Consider the following 18,280-nt stretch of genomic DNA (forward strand, 5'->3'; position numbering starts at 1 on the left):
TGTTTGTTTGTTTTTGTTTGTTTTTGCTTTTTTTGAAGTTGTTACATTTTATTGTCTTTCTGTGGTCTCTGGTCGCCGCATTCCTCCGAAATGCTTCCTGTGTGGATGCAGCGTTGTTATGGTCGTTTGAGAAGGGCTTGAAAATAACAATGTGAACTCAAATGATATGGGCCTTGAGGGGAGACATGCATTGTTATCCAATTATAATGGCTACATTAGGATGTAGTCTAATCATAAATGTATCCATTTACACTAATATGTAGACAAGAGTGAACAAGGTTTCACTTGGGACCTATATTGTATTTTGCCCCTGGGAATGGCTGCATTACACCAAGACAGAGAGTAAGCACTTAAGGATAGAAGCATATGTTAATAAACTGCTGCTTAACAAAATCTTTTACACCTGGTAAGCTCACTTTATTAAAACGGTTTTGGGTGGTCCTCGTACATTATTATGTTATTTTCCCCTTTATGTCTTAAACCACCGAGGAGTTTACCTGCAGACAAAGAAGTACATGGGGGAATGTAGGTTCTTGTTCTTCACTATGGCTGTGATGACTAAAATGTTCTCCAGCAGTGAGATGATACCCAGGATCAGAAAGACCTTAGGAGAGGAGATCAAAAGACCAGTGAAGAGACAGTCGGGGTAGTGGTAGCCAAGAAGAAATCACGAGATAAATAAATGAATCCAAAGTGCTACACGCAGCCATACAGACCTCGATAGCGATGTGGACCTGCTCGCATGCTGCAGGTTTGGAGGTGCTAGCCTTCTCTGATAGTGGAGGGATCAGGGTGTAGTTTTGATGATAATAGGAGTAGCCCCAGGTAGAGTTATCCAGCAGCACCTCCTCTTGGTAGGAGGATTCATTAGACACATTCATCTCTGCTGTGGGTCGGGTCTGGATCATCGCAACTCTTATCTGGAGGCCATTTTTCAAGCAGGCTGAAAGAAGAAACAAGAAGAAGAACGTGAGACTGTGTCATGCTTCATGTAAGCTTTGTAATATTGAGATCGTGCTTAATATTATGCCAGCTTCAATTACACATGCTGCAAACAAACATGATTCACCCCAAGCACCTTGTTTATTTAACAACATACAAATAGTGTTCGGTTCCTTGCAAATGTAACTCCTGTGTGTGGTCCTGGTTTGGTAAATGGTAAATGGCCTGTATTTGTATAGCGCTTTACTAGTCCCTAAGGACCCCAAAGCGCTTTACACAACCAGTCATCAACCCATTCACACACTGGGCCTCCATTAACATCCTTTTCTAAAGCTTGGTGCTGATCAGATAATCAAAAGTGGTTTTAGTACTGCCTGCTTCAGCAAAAAAATGGTGCTAGGAAAGTTCCATAAAACCAAGACAGTGAGACAAGGCAGAGTAAGTGTTTACATTTTGTATTGCACTGCAAATAGAAGTACATTAAACACAAACTAAAACCAGATGACTGCTTTAGGCTTGACTTAGTTTTGATTTGGAGAACAGGAAGCAGCCTCACTTGTATAAAAAAAGAAGAAGAAACCCTCGCTAATTTGTGTAATCTGACATGTCGTAGCTTTACAGGTTATGTGGTGGACTGATTCTTGGCCGGGTCTTGTGTGTTAAACTGGTAAACTCACAAGATACAGCTACTGGTTTGCAGATTTTCCCGCCTTTGCCACAATCACCAAAAGATGGTTTTTAAATTAGTTCCCGACTTTCTTTAGGGAGCTGAAATTTAGTCATAACAAATTTCATTGGCATTTGTTTTGAACGTTTCTCTTTCCTAATAAATTAAACTGTTGCAGTGACCTGACATCACACTCTCAAGTTAGAGGGCACATAAGAAAGCTTCACTGTTAAGAGTCACTAATATGACGAATCAGACGAAAAAAACCCAAAAACCAACTGTTAAATCCTTCATGCAGCTTAGTGATTCCTCTGTTTCTTAACACATGACCTCATAACTGGACCCTGCGGTTATGTCAAATGACGCGCCTTTGGTTGCTATAAATTTGCACACATTGTTAGTACGTTTAGATACCGAATGGGAACTGAGAAAAGCACCAATATCAAAATAAAACTGTTCAAGTGAAGTGAAGCAATAAACTAAATTCAGCATTATGTCCACTCTGTCTCATTTCAGCAGAACGCCATTATCTAAATCCTTTTCCAAAGTGGCGCATTGAGCTTAGCAGGTACAGCAATTAACCACTACTGCAGCGCTAAATGAAAAAGCTACACTGAGAATCAACAAGACATTTAAATTCTATCCATGTACTTTATCTGCAGGAAAAAAATTAATTATGTCAGCACTATTACGTTTTTCCAGCACCAATTAACACAACAGTTATCTTAAGCAATTCAAATATAAGACGGAGCCATTTAAAATCAAGAGTATAATTTATGCTCACACATTACATTTAACCTTTTGAAGTGCTTACAACAACTAGAGCAACTTTAGATATATTGGCAGGTGAAGTCATTACCATCGATCATCTTGTTGTAATGCACTTCTTGGCTGGGTTCTCATGTGGATGTCACATTGACACACACTGGCCACGTGTCTGTAAAGTTGTTACAGATAGAGCAACCTTCACCCAGCAGGCAGCAGACCTACCCAGCAGGAATATGGTGCTGTGCAGAAGTCCTGAGCCACCTCTCATTTCACATGCAAACATATGTGGCGTTAAATAAGGCAAAAACTGAGTTTGCACAATTGTGACAAGCACCAAAGTCAATATTTGGCATGACTTCCTCAATTCCCCAACATAGGGTGAACTCTTAGGCAAGCTTTCATGTTGTTTCTAGGATTTTTAGGATCCCCAACACCACTGGCTGAAACCCCAAACCATCACAGAGCCTCCACCATGTTTTAAAGATGTCTATAGACACTCACGCCTCTCTCTTGAAGTCCTCTCCTTCCTTACAGACAAAATTCCACTGAGACCCTTTCTGATGAGTCTTAGACAAACAGATCCTGTGTCAGATACAGTTTATCTACTGCAGATAGTCACTTTGTCCTTTTTCCTCCACGTTTACAGTTTTCTCTGCTTTTGTTAAGTACACACTGTTGTTTTCCGATTTTTGGGAATCATATTGTTGGTGCAAAACTACTCTGGACTTGACTGGACTAAAAATAAGTGAAAAAGAAGCCAATGCTTAAAGAAAGACCTTCATAAAACCTGGAGAACAATTGCTCAAATCTGCTTTAGAGAATTATGAGAAAGTCGATTCAGGGACAGAGGACCACAGAAAGATCAAGCTGTTGACCCTGGCCTGCAGTCTAATTGGGCTGCCAAAAGATGTGCTGGAATAATACTGATCCATGGACCTCCAATCTCCCTGTCATATGGATATGCTGCCAACAAGTGCTGCCAGAAACCACAAAGGTCCTGTGACCTGTACCCTTGTGGCTCAAAGCTGTTTGGCAACATAAAATGGATCTAAACAATATGAGGCAGGTGGCTATATATTTGAATATTTTCTATGACGTGTCTTCTCACACTGGTTTAATGATTTGGCACATATAAATACTTTTAAATATCTCTCACAACATTTACCAGATATATGGAAACTGATGACTCTTTAACCAGCTTTGCCTATTTCTGTTTCTAATGCTCAAAGAAGGGAGATTAATTATTTCAGCTAGCAAAGGAGATGAAAGTGTTTTCTGAAAACTAGAAACTGATGCTTTGTAAAAAAATAAATAAAAAAATCATTAGCAAGCTCGTGAAAGATCCGTTGTCTATTTGCTGGCTCTTATGAAAAACTGAAATTTTATTTCAAATATTTTTCTGCTTGAGACTGAGCTAGACATGAACACAGAGCACAGCAGAGAATTCAATCACATTTGTGCTTGGATTACTAAACAGGCCTCAGGTACAGCCCCTGGGCACAGTCCCAGGCCTCAAAGGAGTCAGAGGGCTGCTTAAATAGAGAGTCTTTTTAAAAAGACACTTTTTTAGGTACACCTTGCTTGTACCGGTTTAGAAGCCTTTTGCATATCAGAACTGTGTTAATTATGCATAAATTGAACGAGGATTATGCAGTTGCTGCACATCCTTGAAGCAAATCTCCCAATTCACAACATCCCAAAGGTGCTCTGTTGCATCTGGTGACTGTGGAGTTTGAGTAATGTGAACTCATTGTCATCTTCAAGAAAACAGTTTGAGGTGATTTAAGCTCTGTGACATGGTGCATCATCCTGCTGGAAACAGCCTTCAGAAGATGGGTACAACAGTCAGGTGGGCTGTGGCATTTAAATGATGCTTAGTGCGTACTGAGGGGCCCAAAGTATGCCAACAATCCCCCACGCAATTAACCCACCACCAGCAGCCTGAACCACTGATATGAGACAGAATGGATCCATTCTTCAAGTTGTTTATGCCAGATTCTGATTCTAGCATCCAAATGTCACAGTAGAAATCGAGATTCATCAAACCAGGCAACATTTTTCCAATCTTCCGTTCCAATTTTGGTGGGCCCATATGAATTGTACCCTCAGTTTCCTGTTCTTAGCTAATAGGAGTGCTAACAGCTAAGTCAGCTACTGGCACCAATATGCTTCCTGGTTTGGCATGTTGTCCGTTATGTGATGCTCTTCTTCATACCATGGTTGTAAGAAGTGCGTATTTGAGTTTCTATTTCTTTCCTGTCAGCTCAGTTTTTAAATCTTTTTGAGAATTGCCATTCACTGTGAACCCTCGAGCTGGATGTCCAGGAAAATCTCAGCAGGTACCTGCAACCATGGCTCATTTAATTTCACAGTAAATCTTTATTCTGATGCTCATTTGGAACTTCAGCAGTTCATCTCGAAGATATATACAGTTGCTCCGATGTTATGTTTGAATTAACAAACAGTTCAATATGTGTACCTAACAAATAGTTGGTGAATCTTTTAATGGCAACCTGAAAAATAAGGCAAAGACAGAAGTGTCAAAATCTGCAGTTCCTTGATTGGCCATTGGAGGCGGGCTCTAAATCCAAATGTCTAAAAAGGACCACAGTGTTCGAGGTTTTATTTAAAAACATGTTCATTCAGGGCTTAAAATTAGGCATGCTTTGACTCATGTTGGGAAAACATGTGACCTGCTGGGCCTTACCTAGACTAACTCAAATCACTGAAACGAAGCGCTGCATCGTAATTGTGGTGTAGTGCTGATGACTTTTGTAGAATCTTATTGATTCAATTCAATTCAATTCAATTCAATTCAATTTCTTTATTGTCCCACAAGGGGAAATTAGTTTAGCAGCAGGATAAAAAAATAAACAGAACAATACTATAAAATAATAATAACAATAATAATGATAGAAAGTTCAAGGACAATTATTTGCCATTAAGGAGACAAGACGCAGTAGGGATAAAAGAGACCTGGAGTCTTTTAGTCCTCCTCAGAGAATTATCTGATAAATGATATGGCTTGCTCTCAGTTACTTCGTTAGTCTCTAACTAGCACTAGTTAGCAGTAATATATGAACCTTAACCAAACAGCTTAACAAGAAAGACACTGGAGACAAAGTCATGTACTCTGTACTTTCAGAATCCACATATAAACATGCTCCAGATAGCAGTCACGCCTGCTGCTGCAACCTGACTGGGGAAAACGAGGAGAATGGGCTGACCGAACAACGTCAGGACTTGCAGTTCAGTTTTTCAAGTGGGTATTCAAACGACAGCTATCTTAAGCTGATTATTGATGAGATGCAATAGCTGTGATGGAAAAATATAATTTATGTTGGAATTATTTAGAAAATGTCACAGTAATCAATAAACTATCAGCCACAATGGGTTGACTGCAGAACACAAAGATAAAACTGACCTCAGAACCACAAAGCTTATTTCAGGCATGACCCAGGTGAGTTTCATAAAATGTAAACATGTGTACAATATCCCACCTGTAACTTCTACAACTACAAAAACCTCAACGAAATACTTGAGAAAACTGCCTCAGCTCTCGATGACAGGTGTTTGAGATTCTGTTGATTATCTGCGTCACATCATTTCAGTAGTATTTTGTCTTGCAGCCGTGCTTGTTATGTTGAATTCAGATCTCAACATCGAAGCCCCCTGGAATCATTGCCATGTTCATAAAATCAAGACTTTGCCATGTGACATTTTCTAGTTCATGGGGGAAAGAATTAAAAGAAGATTAAATGTGGCCATAAGTGAATATGTATGTGTCAGAAACAAGACTCATGGGCTATGGTAGTTAAAGTGTTATTAAGGAGCCCAATGAAACATTTCAGATATCTTTAGTCTTTAGTACATCAACAGCAGTGAGCCAGCATGAGTGGGACTTGATACTATGTTCTTTTGTTGTCAGCCCAGCTTCTGAAAAAGGAAGCTGATATGGAAACATCAAAAACTCCATGTCCACTAGTACACACTTCTGGTGGTCTCCAAAAGTGAGCAGTCTCTACAGCCCCCCATGTTAAGGTCATAGCGTGGCGTGGCCTACCTCATGCTTCGACTTCTTAGCAGCAGCCGAGAAACCTAAATGATTTGCAGAGTTTTTGTAAAGAGGAAGAGAAACATCTGACTAAAGTACTAAGTCGTGTTTTGCTGAGGACCAAATTCTTCTTTCATTTAGTAACATGCAAATCAATTCATAAGCTTTATGTACTGTGTTTTTTCCCAGATGTTTGGTTGATATTATGTCTCTCTAGTGTTGGGGAGTAACGGAATACATGTACCGCCGTTACGTATTTAAAATACAAAATATGAGTAACTGTATTCCGTTACAGTTACCGTTTAAAAAGGTGGTATTTAGAATACAGTTACTTTGTTGAAATAAATGGATTACACGGCAGTACTTTCCTGTTTCGTATTGTCGCGGGTCAGGACTGTTTGGGTTTTGTTTGACAGCTACGTTCTGTTGTTCCAGGCGGCAGCGTTACGGTTGCCATGGTTACAGGGTGACGCTCTCTCTCTGCGTGTTTCCTGGGTGAGAGAGCGGCTGTTGTTGTTGTGCTAAGCTAATAGGCAGAATGCTACAGGTATAGCTCTAAAGAATGTAGCATCATAGGCAGTGTAGTCCGTGCTGCAGGGAGAATGGACTCTGCTCCATCCAGAACCAAAAGGCCACATTTGATCAAATCTGGGGTCTTTTTCTGACAAACGTCTCTAACTGTTAATTTAAGGATGACTAACTGACTAACTTTGCTTATTCCATAGCGCTCCGATGTGTGTCTGTGTTAATGAGAATGTGAAGCTCAGTGGTGTCGAAGCTAACTTCTGTGTGGTTTGTAAGGAAAGGGCTTGTTAGTATCAATCGCCCCTCCTGGGTTGTTGTTTGTTTGTTTGTTTTCTTTTTTTCTTTACATATGTTCTAACATGAGAAGCTCTGTTTTGTATTCAATGTAACAAATTTTTTGTTTCCCATATCTTTTTTTCGTAAACTCTATCCACAATCGCTCAATAAAAATATTTTTGAGTAAAATGAGACTACCATGAAGACTGAGAGACTGTTCATTTCTTTCTAAGAGAATAAACTTACACATTCAGCTGGGAATCAAAGAAAAAATGTTTTATGTAAAAAATAAAAAAATTCTTCACTGTATGAATGTTGCATGTTTATAGATGTTTATAGTTTTCTTTTACAAGAACTGGTATTTTATTTTTAAATCTGATTCACACAACAAATTTAACCTGCTGCCTGTTTTATAAAGTGTCATTTTGAATGAAGTCAATAAGACTGGAACCTATTGCCCTGTACTCTTTTTATTGTTAAAGGCAAGTTTTAGATCATTGTACATAATTTCCTTCAGGATTATTAAAGTATTCTCATTCTGATTTTAGTTTGGACTCGCTATAGGACGAGGCATCACCTCCATCATACAGAAATGCAGGTGCAGGTGTTATGACTATGTGCAAGGCCTCAGTACAGTTTCATCACTCCCTGCAGTGATATTTTTAGATCACTTCATTTTCACATGACTTCAGTGAGGTTGCTTTTTTAAATTCTCTTTCATAAAAGCAGAAAACAAAACAAACAATCCAGTTTCCTGATTGTCTTCTCCTAGAAGTCGCATCACATTAGCAGAGGCACAGAAGAGGCCTCTCAGTATTTCATGAAAATCACAAACTACTTGAAAGTCTAAGAGCGAACATTTTGGGGTTTGCTGATGAGTCAGTGGCACAGGCGAGAGTGACTCATTAATAAGAGAAGAAAAAAGAGAGAAAAACAAAAAGCCCAGAGGAGCTTTCATATAACACCCACAAAAAAATTATCTCATGAAAATGTGTGCAGGTTGCTGGCACCTGTGCAGCCTGCATTAGAGTGTTTAGCTATTATGTTTCCTGCTTATCTGAAGTGACTTGTGTTGCAGTTTGAGGATGCAATGTCTTTACATCTGCACATCAGCAACGTGCAGATGTAAAGATGTAAGCCATTGTGCTGTGTAAACCACACTTTCAGGTATCATCAGAGCCCAATTCTGTACCTAAACACCCCGTGCTCTACTACAAGTTGATCCCTCTCTGGCTCTCATTCATAATTTCTGGTGTTGACTCAAAATGTAGCTGTCATTTCTGTGAGCGTGTGTTCACACACTTACAATACCCACATTCGCCTTCAGCTCCTCCGATTGTGGGCTCTCTGTCTTTATCTCTGCCTCTTTGTTCTCCTCATTCAGGCTCTGTATTTCTCTCCTGGCCCATTTTGGTCCCAAACCAACACTTTGTGGTAATAGTGCCAGGGGGAGGTCGGTTATTGATTGATTGACAAAGAGTCCTTGGTGCCTTGATTGTGGCATCAAGAGAGACATCATGAAACGCCTTCGCTGACAGCTAATGATTGTCTGACTTCACAGCCTCACCAAGAATGCACACTATCATCAGTGTTTTGAGTTTTCAGTAATCAACTGATTAGACAAAAAATTGCTTAATCATCTTTTCCAATGTAAAAGGATCATATAATCATGGAAAAACATACAAATTTCCCCATATACAGTGGGGCAAAAAAGTATTTAGTCAGCCACCGATTGTGCAAGTTCCCCCACTTAAAATGATGACAGAGGTCAGTAATTTGCACCAGAGGTACACTTCAACTGTGAGAGACAGAATGTGAAAAAAAAAATCCATGAATTCACATGGTAGGATTTGTAAAGAATTTATTCGTAAATCAGGGTGGAAAATAAGTATTTGGTCACCTCAAACAAGGAAAATCCCTGGCTCTCACAGACCTGTAACGTCTTCTGTAAGAAGCTTTTCTGTCCCCCACTCGTTACCTGTATGAATGGCACCTGTTTGATCTCATCATCTGTATAAAAGACACCTGTCCACAGCCTCAACCAGTCAGACTCCAAACTCCGCCATGGCCAAGACCAAAGAGCTTTCGAAGGACACCAGGAAAAGAATTGTAGACCTGCACCAGACTGGGAAGAGTGAATCTACAATAGGCAAGCAGCTTGGTGTGAAAAAATCAACTGTGGGAGCAATCATCAGAAAATGGAAGACATACAAGACCACTGATAATCTCCCTCGATCTGGGGCTCCACGCAAGATCTCATCCCGTGGGGTCAAAATGATCATGAGAACGGTGAGCAAAGATCCCAGAACCACACGGGGGGACCTGGTGAATGACCTGCAGAGAGCTGGGACCAAAGTAACAAAGGTCACCATCAGTAACACACTACAACGGCAGGGAATCAAATCCCGCAGTGCCAGACGTGTTCCGCTGCTGAAGCCAGTGCATGTCCAGGCCCGTCTGAAGTTTGCCAGAGAGCACATGGATGATACAGCAGAGGATTGGGAGAATGTCATGTGGTCAGATGAAACCAAAGTAGAACTTTTTGGTATAAACTCAACTCGTCATGTTTGGAGGAAGAAGAATACTGAGTTGCATCCCAAGAACACCATACCTACTGTGAAGCATGGGGGTGGAAACATCATGCTATGGGGCTGTTTTTCTGCCAAGGGGACAGGACGACTGATCCGTGTTAAGGACAGAATGAATGGGGCCAAGTATCGTGAGATTTTGAGCCAAAACCTCCTTCCATCAGTGAGAACTTTGAAGATGAAACGAGGCTGGGTCTTCCAACATGACAATGATCCAAAACACACCGCCCGGGCAACAAAGGAGTGGCTCCGTAAGAAGCATTTGAAAGTCCTGGAGTGGCCTAGCCAGTCTCCAGACCTCAACCCCATAGAAAATCTGTGGCGGGAGTTGAAAGTCCGTGTTGCTCGGCGACAGCCCCAAAACATCACTGCTCTTGAGAAGATCTGCATGGAGGAATGGGCCAAAATACCAGCTACTGTGTGTGCAAACCTGGTAAAGACCTATAGTAAACGTTTGACCTCTGTTATTGCCAACAAAGGTTATGTTACAAAGTATTGAGTTGTATTTTTGTTATTGACCAAATACTTATTTTCCACCCTGATTTACGAATAAATTCTTTACAAATCCTACCATGTGAATTCATGGATTTTTTTTTCACATTCTGTCTCTCACAGTTGAAGTGTACCTCTGGTGCAAATTACTGACCTCTGTCATCATTTTAAGTGGGGGAACTTGCTCAATCAGTGGCTGACTAAATACTTTTTTGCCCCACTGTACCTGATAACCAGAGCAAAAATCCATAAATAACCGCAAATGAATGAATATTACAGCTAACACCTCTCAGCCCACACATTCAGATTTATCATTATTGTGAACTGAATGCCAAAAATGAAATACAAGAACAGCTACTAAACTCCTGTATAGTTTGGGTAGAACATTATTTCAGTATTTATCTGGGAGATGACATCAAAATACAAAACAACCGTCTTCAAGTGGCAGCTTATGTACTTTCAGGTACCTAACGTTATCCTTTCAAAGAGCAAGACAACAACAATTATACGCACCGGCACAAATGTAATTAAATCTAATCGCATGCGGTAATGACAGACGCACAAACACCTGCGAATCTCCACCGTTTGCAAAGGTTGCTGGCATTTCATCTTCTCCCAAGACACACGGAGAGGAAAGGTGTGAAAAATATGGTTGAAGCAAAATAAATAAATAAATAAATGTTACCCTGACTTATATGAAGAAATGACAGAAAGATTATAGCAGTTTGTGCAGCAAACAAAGTCATAAAAATCGGTGAGATCAACGAGTGCCATATTCACCTTAGCAACCACGAAGATGGGGACACCATTTTCATCATTTGTCATATTCGTCAAAATGAATCCTCCGTGCATGTAACCTTTAAAGATCCACCCATGCTGACTTTTAGAATAGAAAAAATGTAAGTGTCTGAGCATTCAAGGCAGCTAGATTCTTGTGCTTACCGTCACATCCATTTTTCCATATTTCAGTCACATTGGACCAAAGGAACGAATCAACAAGGTCACAGCCTGTTGGTTCATTCCTGTAGGTGTGATTTAGGTGACATAAGAAAGATGATTGCACCTCAATCATTCACTTGGCTGTCAGTGTGTGCGTGTATTTATGTACATCTTGATATTTCCAGTTTTTCTAACAATGTTTTCAAAAGTCCTTTAAAATAAAAATAATTATTAGTTTCTTTTTATCGGCCAAGTGTATTTGGCTGTGAGTACCTTCAGTACACACATTCTAATGACAAAAGCACAAGGATTCAGCTTTCAGAGCTCCTCATCCTGTAACTGTTTTTCTGTTAGGCGCTCTGTATGTTCGTCTCAGCATCTGCGACGTAGTTCTTGTTTTTCCCGTTTCCAATTTCCAATAATTTGCCAGTTTTTCCTTTTAGAGGGCGTGTTTTGAAAGCTTTTGATTGATGATATTGTGTCCAAGGTAAATGGTCGATCAGGTTCGGCTAATTGGGAGTCTCACTCGATACACTTCTGCTTAATGGAGAATTGCTTTTCATTGTTTTACTTTTTTTTCATTCTGATTAATTCTGATAATAAGTAAACACCGAAACAAACTCCAGGCCAGCAAATTCATTTTGCACATCAGTATCTAAGCAGCAGTATTCCTATTATATTGCAGTGCTTGGCCTTACATGACACATCCCTGTTTGCTTGGTTTTTGTCCCCGCTGTCAATGCTTTAAAAATGTACTTTATGATCAAGAAAGCAAATGTTTAAAGTGGCTTATTAGCTTGATAGCTCTGAAATGACACAGGACAAGCAAAAGCTCAGTGATTTGATCTTGGGAGGAGACACAAATTCCTTTGAGGTTGTGTCAGGAAGGGCATCTGGCATAAAAATGTTCAAATATGTGGAGCTACCTGCTGTGGTGGCCCCGTGTGAATAAGGGAGCAGCCTGAAGAAAGATCATAAGTATGACTCATATGCCATGAAGCAGGAAACCACTGTCCATACCACACAAGCACAATTACAACATCACATAATGTTTTTTACAGATTTAGTTAATGAGCGTTTGGCGCACTTAAAGCTTTACAATGTGGACTTCATTTCATATGCATATATGCGCCGTGCGGGCTGAATTTTAACACACGCCTGGTTTTGTATTTGTCAGTGTTAATAAAGAAACAATCAGTAGAGGTGCATATTTTTCCTCCACACTGTTTTATTGCTACTCAATGCCTGTCTGGCCTTGCTCAAAAACACAATTATGAGCATGTGAGTAATGCAAATGAAGCTTCATGTTTCCTTTAAGTAAAAATATCAAGAATATGTGCTTTTATTTTCTGTACCTTAATCATTATAAGGTACAGAGTCTTTTCCCTTATGGTACATACAACATGTATATGAACGTGTCAAATTTCAGGCTGTCTGATTGCTATTGTTGACTGAAAGGAGCGTCAGGCAGAACACGGGGCTCAGACAGCTCACGGTGAAACAGAGACCAAGTGCCGCCGGCGGAGCTCCTCTCGCTCTGATCCCCGACTAACCGAGCAAAACACTGACAATCTCAATCTGCATCTGATCTCATGATGTGACCGTGTCCAATCACAGCGGGGTGGATGATAGCAAATTCACTATGGTCAGGAGCCTCTTCAAAGGTTTCCATGGCTACATTATCACAAACATACTGTTAGTTTCTTTTTCTTCTTTCCCTCTCAGACAAATCCCCCAAAGTAACAGCACCATCACCATTCAAGTCATAACCTAACCCTGCCTGCTTGAAGTCTTTTGCTAATTAACTACTTGTGAGCAGCAAAAGAAACACTTAAAAGATTATTTAAATTATGTGTCAAGATAGCTGACGAGAATGTCTGTTATACCACATATTAATACTGTTATGACTTTGCATTGTGTCCTTGATACTACACTGTAGACTTTAGCAAAGACTCAACGTACATGAAACCTTTTTATCATGACTGATAGGATCACGCTCAGTCTTTCTGACAGGGGTGCGGCACGGTGAAATACAGAGACAGGCTGCTGAGGAAATTGCTGGGTTACCTCTTCCTCCAGCCTCCTTTTCTGGGCTCATTTCTGCCTTATTTTACATTTTCTTTTCCCAGTGCTTAAAAACCTGTCAGCATCATGTAAACACTACTAATGGCCACGGCTGAAAGGGACAGTCACAGCATCAAATGAAAGGCATAAAATAATTATTTAATTCCATAAAGTACAGATGTTTCTGATCTTTAGAGAAATGTTTTTGAAAAATCCTTCAAGCACATGAAACTCTGGAAAATAAAAATTTCTATTTGCCTATTTACAGCCAACAAGATGCCTATAAATTCTGTTCATTTGTATAATAAAGTCCTCAGTTCTACTGAAAGAACTTATCAGTAACATAATAGCTATATTTGTTGCTATATATTTAAATGAATATAGCAACAGAAGAAATCTTGCAGTGACTAAAACACAAAAAAATGATTTCTACAGGTGACTGAAGCTGCACAGTAACTATACAGAGATATAGACCATTGGACTATATTTGCTTACAGCTGGGAAACGTTTTACAGACTATTTGGTTATGGCTAATAATTCCTAACAAACTAACGCACTTTATCACATTAATGCATGAATCCCCTCTATTGGCAGACAGCAGACGTGAGACTTCTAACGAAACCTTGACGTGAACGGCCCATCACAATCTTTGATGGATAAGTCATTTAAATTAATTAAATTCTGTAAATCATCAAACTGAATCACTCAGCCCTGCCTGAAAGCCGATCCCTATCTGTGTCTTTGTACAAGTAATAACCACGCGGCTATTTCGCCAGCGTGTTCTGTCAAAGCCAGCGGAGGCTTTTGAGTCTCTAGCTACATGAGCTTCAATGCAGTTACTCGTCATAGACTCACAGATGCCAAAGAAACCCATGTAGAAGAGATGAACGGGGCATAATGCAAACCAAATAATAGTTGTGCACGGAGGCGTGTTTTTGTTCCCCCAGCAGGAGATGTATTTATCAGAAGCTGCAGCTGGGTCAGTCAATGAAAAGGCAGCTCGTTGTCTCACACAGAGAGACGCTCGCTGCTGCTGCGTTGCCCCTGTGGTGACTAAGCTCAGTGAGAAAATCATATTTCTTCCAGACAGTTATTACAGTGACAATTAGACCAAAGAAATCAGGACATCTCTTTCAAAATGAAGGTGGAAATCTGTCATGTTTTCTTAATTTTAATGAATCAGCTTTTACTGAGTGTTGCTTTTTTCTGCTCTAATTAAGTGACACACAAGGCTGACATAACACACACATAAACTGCCAGCAGCTGGGCAGCAGCATGCTGAAATGAAACTTCCTTACAGCTTTTCCTGGCAGCGAGTTATGTGACACTGTGATCAATGCATGGATGCAGGAACTTAAGCGTTGCAGCAATTGAACATCTGGCAGTGTGCCATTGGACTAAGCAGCATCTGGCTTTGTGTTTCCATAGGAAGTAGCTCCAGCAGTGTAAAGAGAGACCTTATCTGACTCAGGCTCTAACACTGGTGTAAAATCAATGCTGCACAATTCATTTCCTGCACAAATCATAACAAAAGCAAAAGAAATCGATGCATATAACCACTCAGCTTCAGTTCCCAACAGACAAAGTTAATGCAGGATAAAATTCCTGCCAGCTTCTTTCATGACTGAGTGCAGGTGTCGCTGCACAGCTTTGAGGCAGAAGCTTAGGTGACAACTTTGCTGTACAGTGTGTTTACTGGGCTGCAGAGTTTAAAATCAGCAAAGTGTGTACTAGGGGGCTGCAGACTTGTTGATGACGTACAAGTTTAGAATATAATGCAGTGCGATTTATGGATTTGGATGAAGCTGCTGGTAGTTGAATCAAGTCTGACAATAAAGAAATAAACAAATAAATCTTGTCCAAATATGACGTTTATCACGCTGCTGCAACATCTACACTGATTTTCAGTAGATTCACTTCACTTTGTAACACAGATTTCACACAAATATCATACAGATATCTGAGAGGATAACAATAATAATAATAATAATAATAATAATAATAATAATAATAAAGTAGTGACAGTGATAAAATCATAGGTTCTGGTCATCCCGTAATATCATCTAATTATGTATCTGCGTTGGCTTTGATAAAAGAGATAATTAAAACACAGGATGCCTTTTGAGCTGTGCTGGAAATACATAAAGAGTGGGGCAGACAGAGATTCAAAAATGACTCACCTCTAGCGTTATCTGTGATTCAAATCTTTTCCACCTCAGATGGACTGGATGGTGCCTCTGTGGAGCATCAGATCGGTGAGTTTACGCAACGTGAGAGTGGAGATGCTGAGCTGTGAGAGAGAGAGAGAGGAAAGGAGCGGGCGAGAGAGAAAGAGAGAGGGAGGGGAAGGAAGAGAGAGCGAGGGAGAGAGGGGAGAGATAAGGAACTTCCTCTTTAGCTCTGACAGTGTTGACACGACATGCAGCCACTTTCAGCGATTTCCAGCCTGCTCTCGCTCACAGCGGGCTGGTGGCAGCAGCAGCCAGCAGCACTGAGCTTCCCACATGCTGATGAAGATTGTGTATGTGAGAAGCTCCATCTTTCAGCGCTTACTGTAGATGTGACTCGATGTAGACCAGCAGTGCTGTGATAATGAAATGAAGTTGATATTTCAATGCAACTTCTGAATGATTTTCAGTGCTGTTGTTGGGTTACACTTCAAGTCAATGCAAGTGCATACTGTATCCTTCTGGGAGGGGGTTTAGAGTCCAAATCAGTGCACATACACCTCCTCTCTCCTGTAGGAACAGACCTGCACTGCAGCTATGTTACTGAAGCAAAAGAAGCAAACAAAATACTAAATGCATGTTTCTGTGGGCTTTTATTTTTGGACGTTTGATCAGTGTTATTCTGCGATTTGTCTAACTTTAGGTTCAATCTTTTAATCTACTACACATATTGTACAGGTTGTTTTATGCTTTAGGATTTTCCATTTTCTGTTATTTTACTGCTTCTCCACTTTAGATTGCAAAAATAGCTGAAAGAAGTGTTGCTACCCATGGAAATGCTTCAAGACATGAAGGCAGCGATAATTACATGGGTTTATATAGAGGCGTGATTTGATTGGTACCTCCTACAGAAGCCGTTCTTGTTTGAAAACAAAGAAACTGATCTTCTTTTGAAACAGTACCTACAGATGGAAGCAAGCAGGCCATATGGGACTTTTCAAAAACAAGATCAACAAACTTTTTCAAAAGCCAGTACACAATGTACAAAACTAAAAACCAATACAGAATGTACACATTGAGAAAAGTAACAAAAGAAATAACATGGAGGAATTTTTTTTTGCAGTAAAAATATGCATTAAAGGACCTGAGATGGTCAGTCCAGTGGGGTACCTTCACTGAGCTCGCCTGCAGCCCTAACCACAACTCTGATATGGATAAGTGGTTAAGGAATTGGATGTCTGTGGAGTGTATTCAAGCTTCTCATGTGATGCCATGCACACATTGCTTGAAACTGCGGTCATGCCGTTTTAGGCACAGTGACTGGGGGTTGTCATCCATCCTGACACAAAATACAGATAAGCATCCAAAGTTTAGTAGACTTTCAGATCTTGTTCTTGTTTTTAATTTGAAGGGTTGTTGATAACAAAATGAAAGAGATCATGTGGCAAGAATTCAGGGTTCATAGTTCTGAGTATCAGGCCTTGACAGGCTTGGGACTGCGTTTCATCCGGTGGCGTTGTAGATCCTGTTAAAAATCGATGGAATTATGAACACAGAAAAGTACCATCAGACTTTGATCCACCATGTCCATCTGCAAATCATCTGATCCAATGTCAATGGCTTAATTAATGGCAGTCCTTTATTGATATGCTGTTAGCAGTGTTGGGAAGGTTACTTTTAAAATGTATTCCATTACAGAATACAGAATACATGCCCCAAAATGTATTCTGTAACGTATTCCGTTACGTTACTCAATGAGAGTAACATATTCTGAATACTTTGGATTACTTAATATATTATCATGCTGTTTACAACTACATGAATGTACTATTGCTGTGATTTATTACTGTTACTGAAGGTCCGCGGCTCCGAACCGTAGTAAAGGGACCTCTGACTAATACTGCGGGTTCCCTGTCGAGCTCGTAGCCGAAAACTAGCTTTATTTTGTTGTCTGGGTCAACTTTGTTAGCGAGAGACAGAGAGAGGCGTTGAAAGGCTGCTCCAACGGAACTTATTGTTTCGGAGGAAAACACGAACACGGTGTACAGTCGAGTCTTAATAGCTAACTTACAACTGGGCTAGTCAGGCACTCTTCTTGGCTGCAGTGGTTATTATTATATTTACATGCTTCCAGCTCACGTTTCTGCTCGATGACAGCTCGTACTTTTCCTTTTTCTCCTTCCCTCGCTCACAGACACATAACGGGTATGGCAGTCCATTCTCCCTGCAGCACGGACTGCACTGCCTATGATGCTACATTCTTTAGAGCTATACCTGTAGCATTTTGCCTATTAGCTTAGCACAACAACAACAAAAAGGCCTCTCTCACCCAGGAAACACACAGAGAGAGAGAGCGTCACCCTGTAACCATGGCAACCGTAACGCTGCCGCCTGGAACAACAGAACGTAGCTGTCAAACAAACCCAAACAGTCCTGACCCGCCACAATATGAAACAGGGAAGTACCGCCGTGTAATCCATTTATTTCAACAAAGTAACTGTATTCTAAATACCACCTTTTTAAACGGTAACTGTAACGGAATACAGTTACTCATATTTTGTATCTTAAATACGTAACGGCGGTACATGTATTCCGTTACTCCCCAACACTGGCTGTTCGTGATTACAATGAAATGGTTAGAGCTTAACTGATATTAAAGTTCAATCAAGAAATTAAATGTTGTGCTTTAAGTCATGACGATCAATATTTAGAACACAGCTATTAATACAGTGAGGAATCCCTCCAATAGAAAAAGGCTTTACTCTTCAACCACTGGTCATTTCTAATCCAGAATAAA

At 40.2% G+C, this 18,280-nt stretch overlaps 1 protein-coding gene across 1 annotated transcript in view; it reads right to left on the bottom strand.

Annotated features, from left to right (window-relative positions):
- mc5ra (melanocortin 5a receptor) overlaps window positions 1–15,599 on the bottom strand; it is a 28,169-nt gene extending 12,570 nt beyond the window's left edge. The window contains exons 1-3 of the mRNA XM_006795991.3: window positions 15,496–15,599; window positions 717–943; window positions 498–604 (exon numbers count right to left, since the gene is read on the bottom strand). Coding sequence (XP_006796054.1) covers window positions 498–604; window positions 717–908 — 299 coding nt within the window. The 5' untranslated portion in view covers window positions 909–943; window positions 15,496–15,599. The remainder of the gene's footprint in view (window positions 1–497; window positions 605–716; window positions 944–15,495) is intronic.
- Window positions 15,600–18,280: the final 2,681 nt, after the last annotated feature.

Source organism: Neolamprologus brichardi, chromosome 11 (genome assembly GCF_056152115.1).
Source record: "Neolamprologus brichardi isolate AB-2024 chromosome 11, ASM5615211v1, whole genome shotgun sequence".
NCBI classification, from domain to species: Eukaryota; Metazoa; Chordata; class Actinopteri; order Cichliformes; family Cichlidae; genus Neolamprologus; species Neolamprologus brichardi.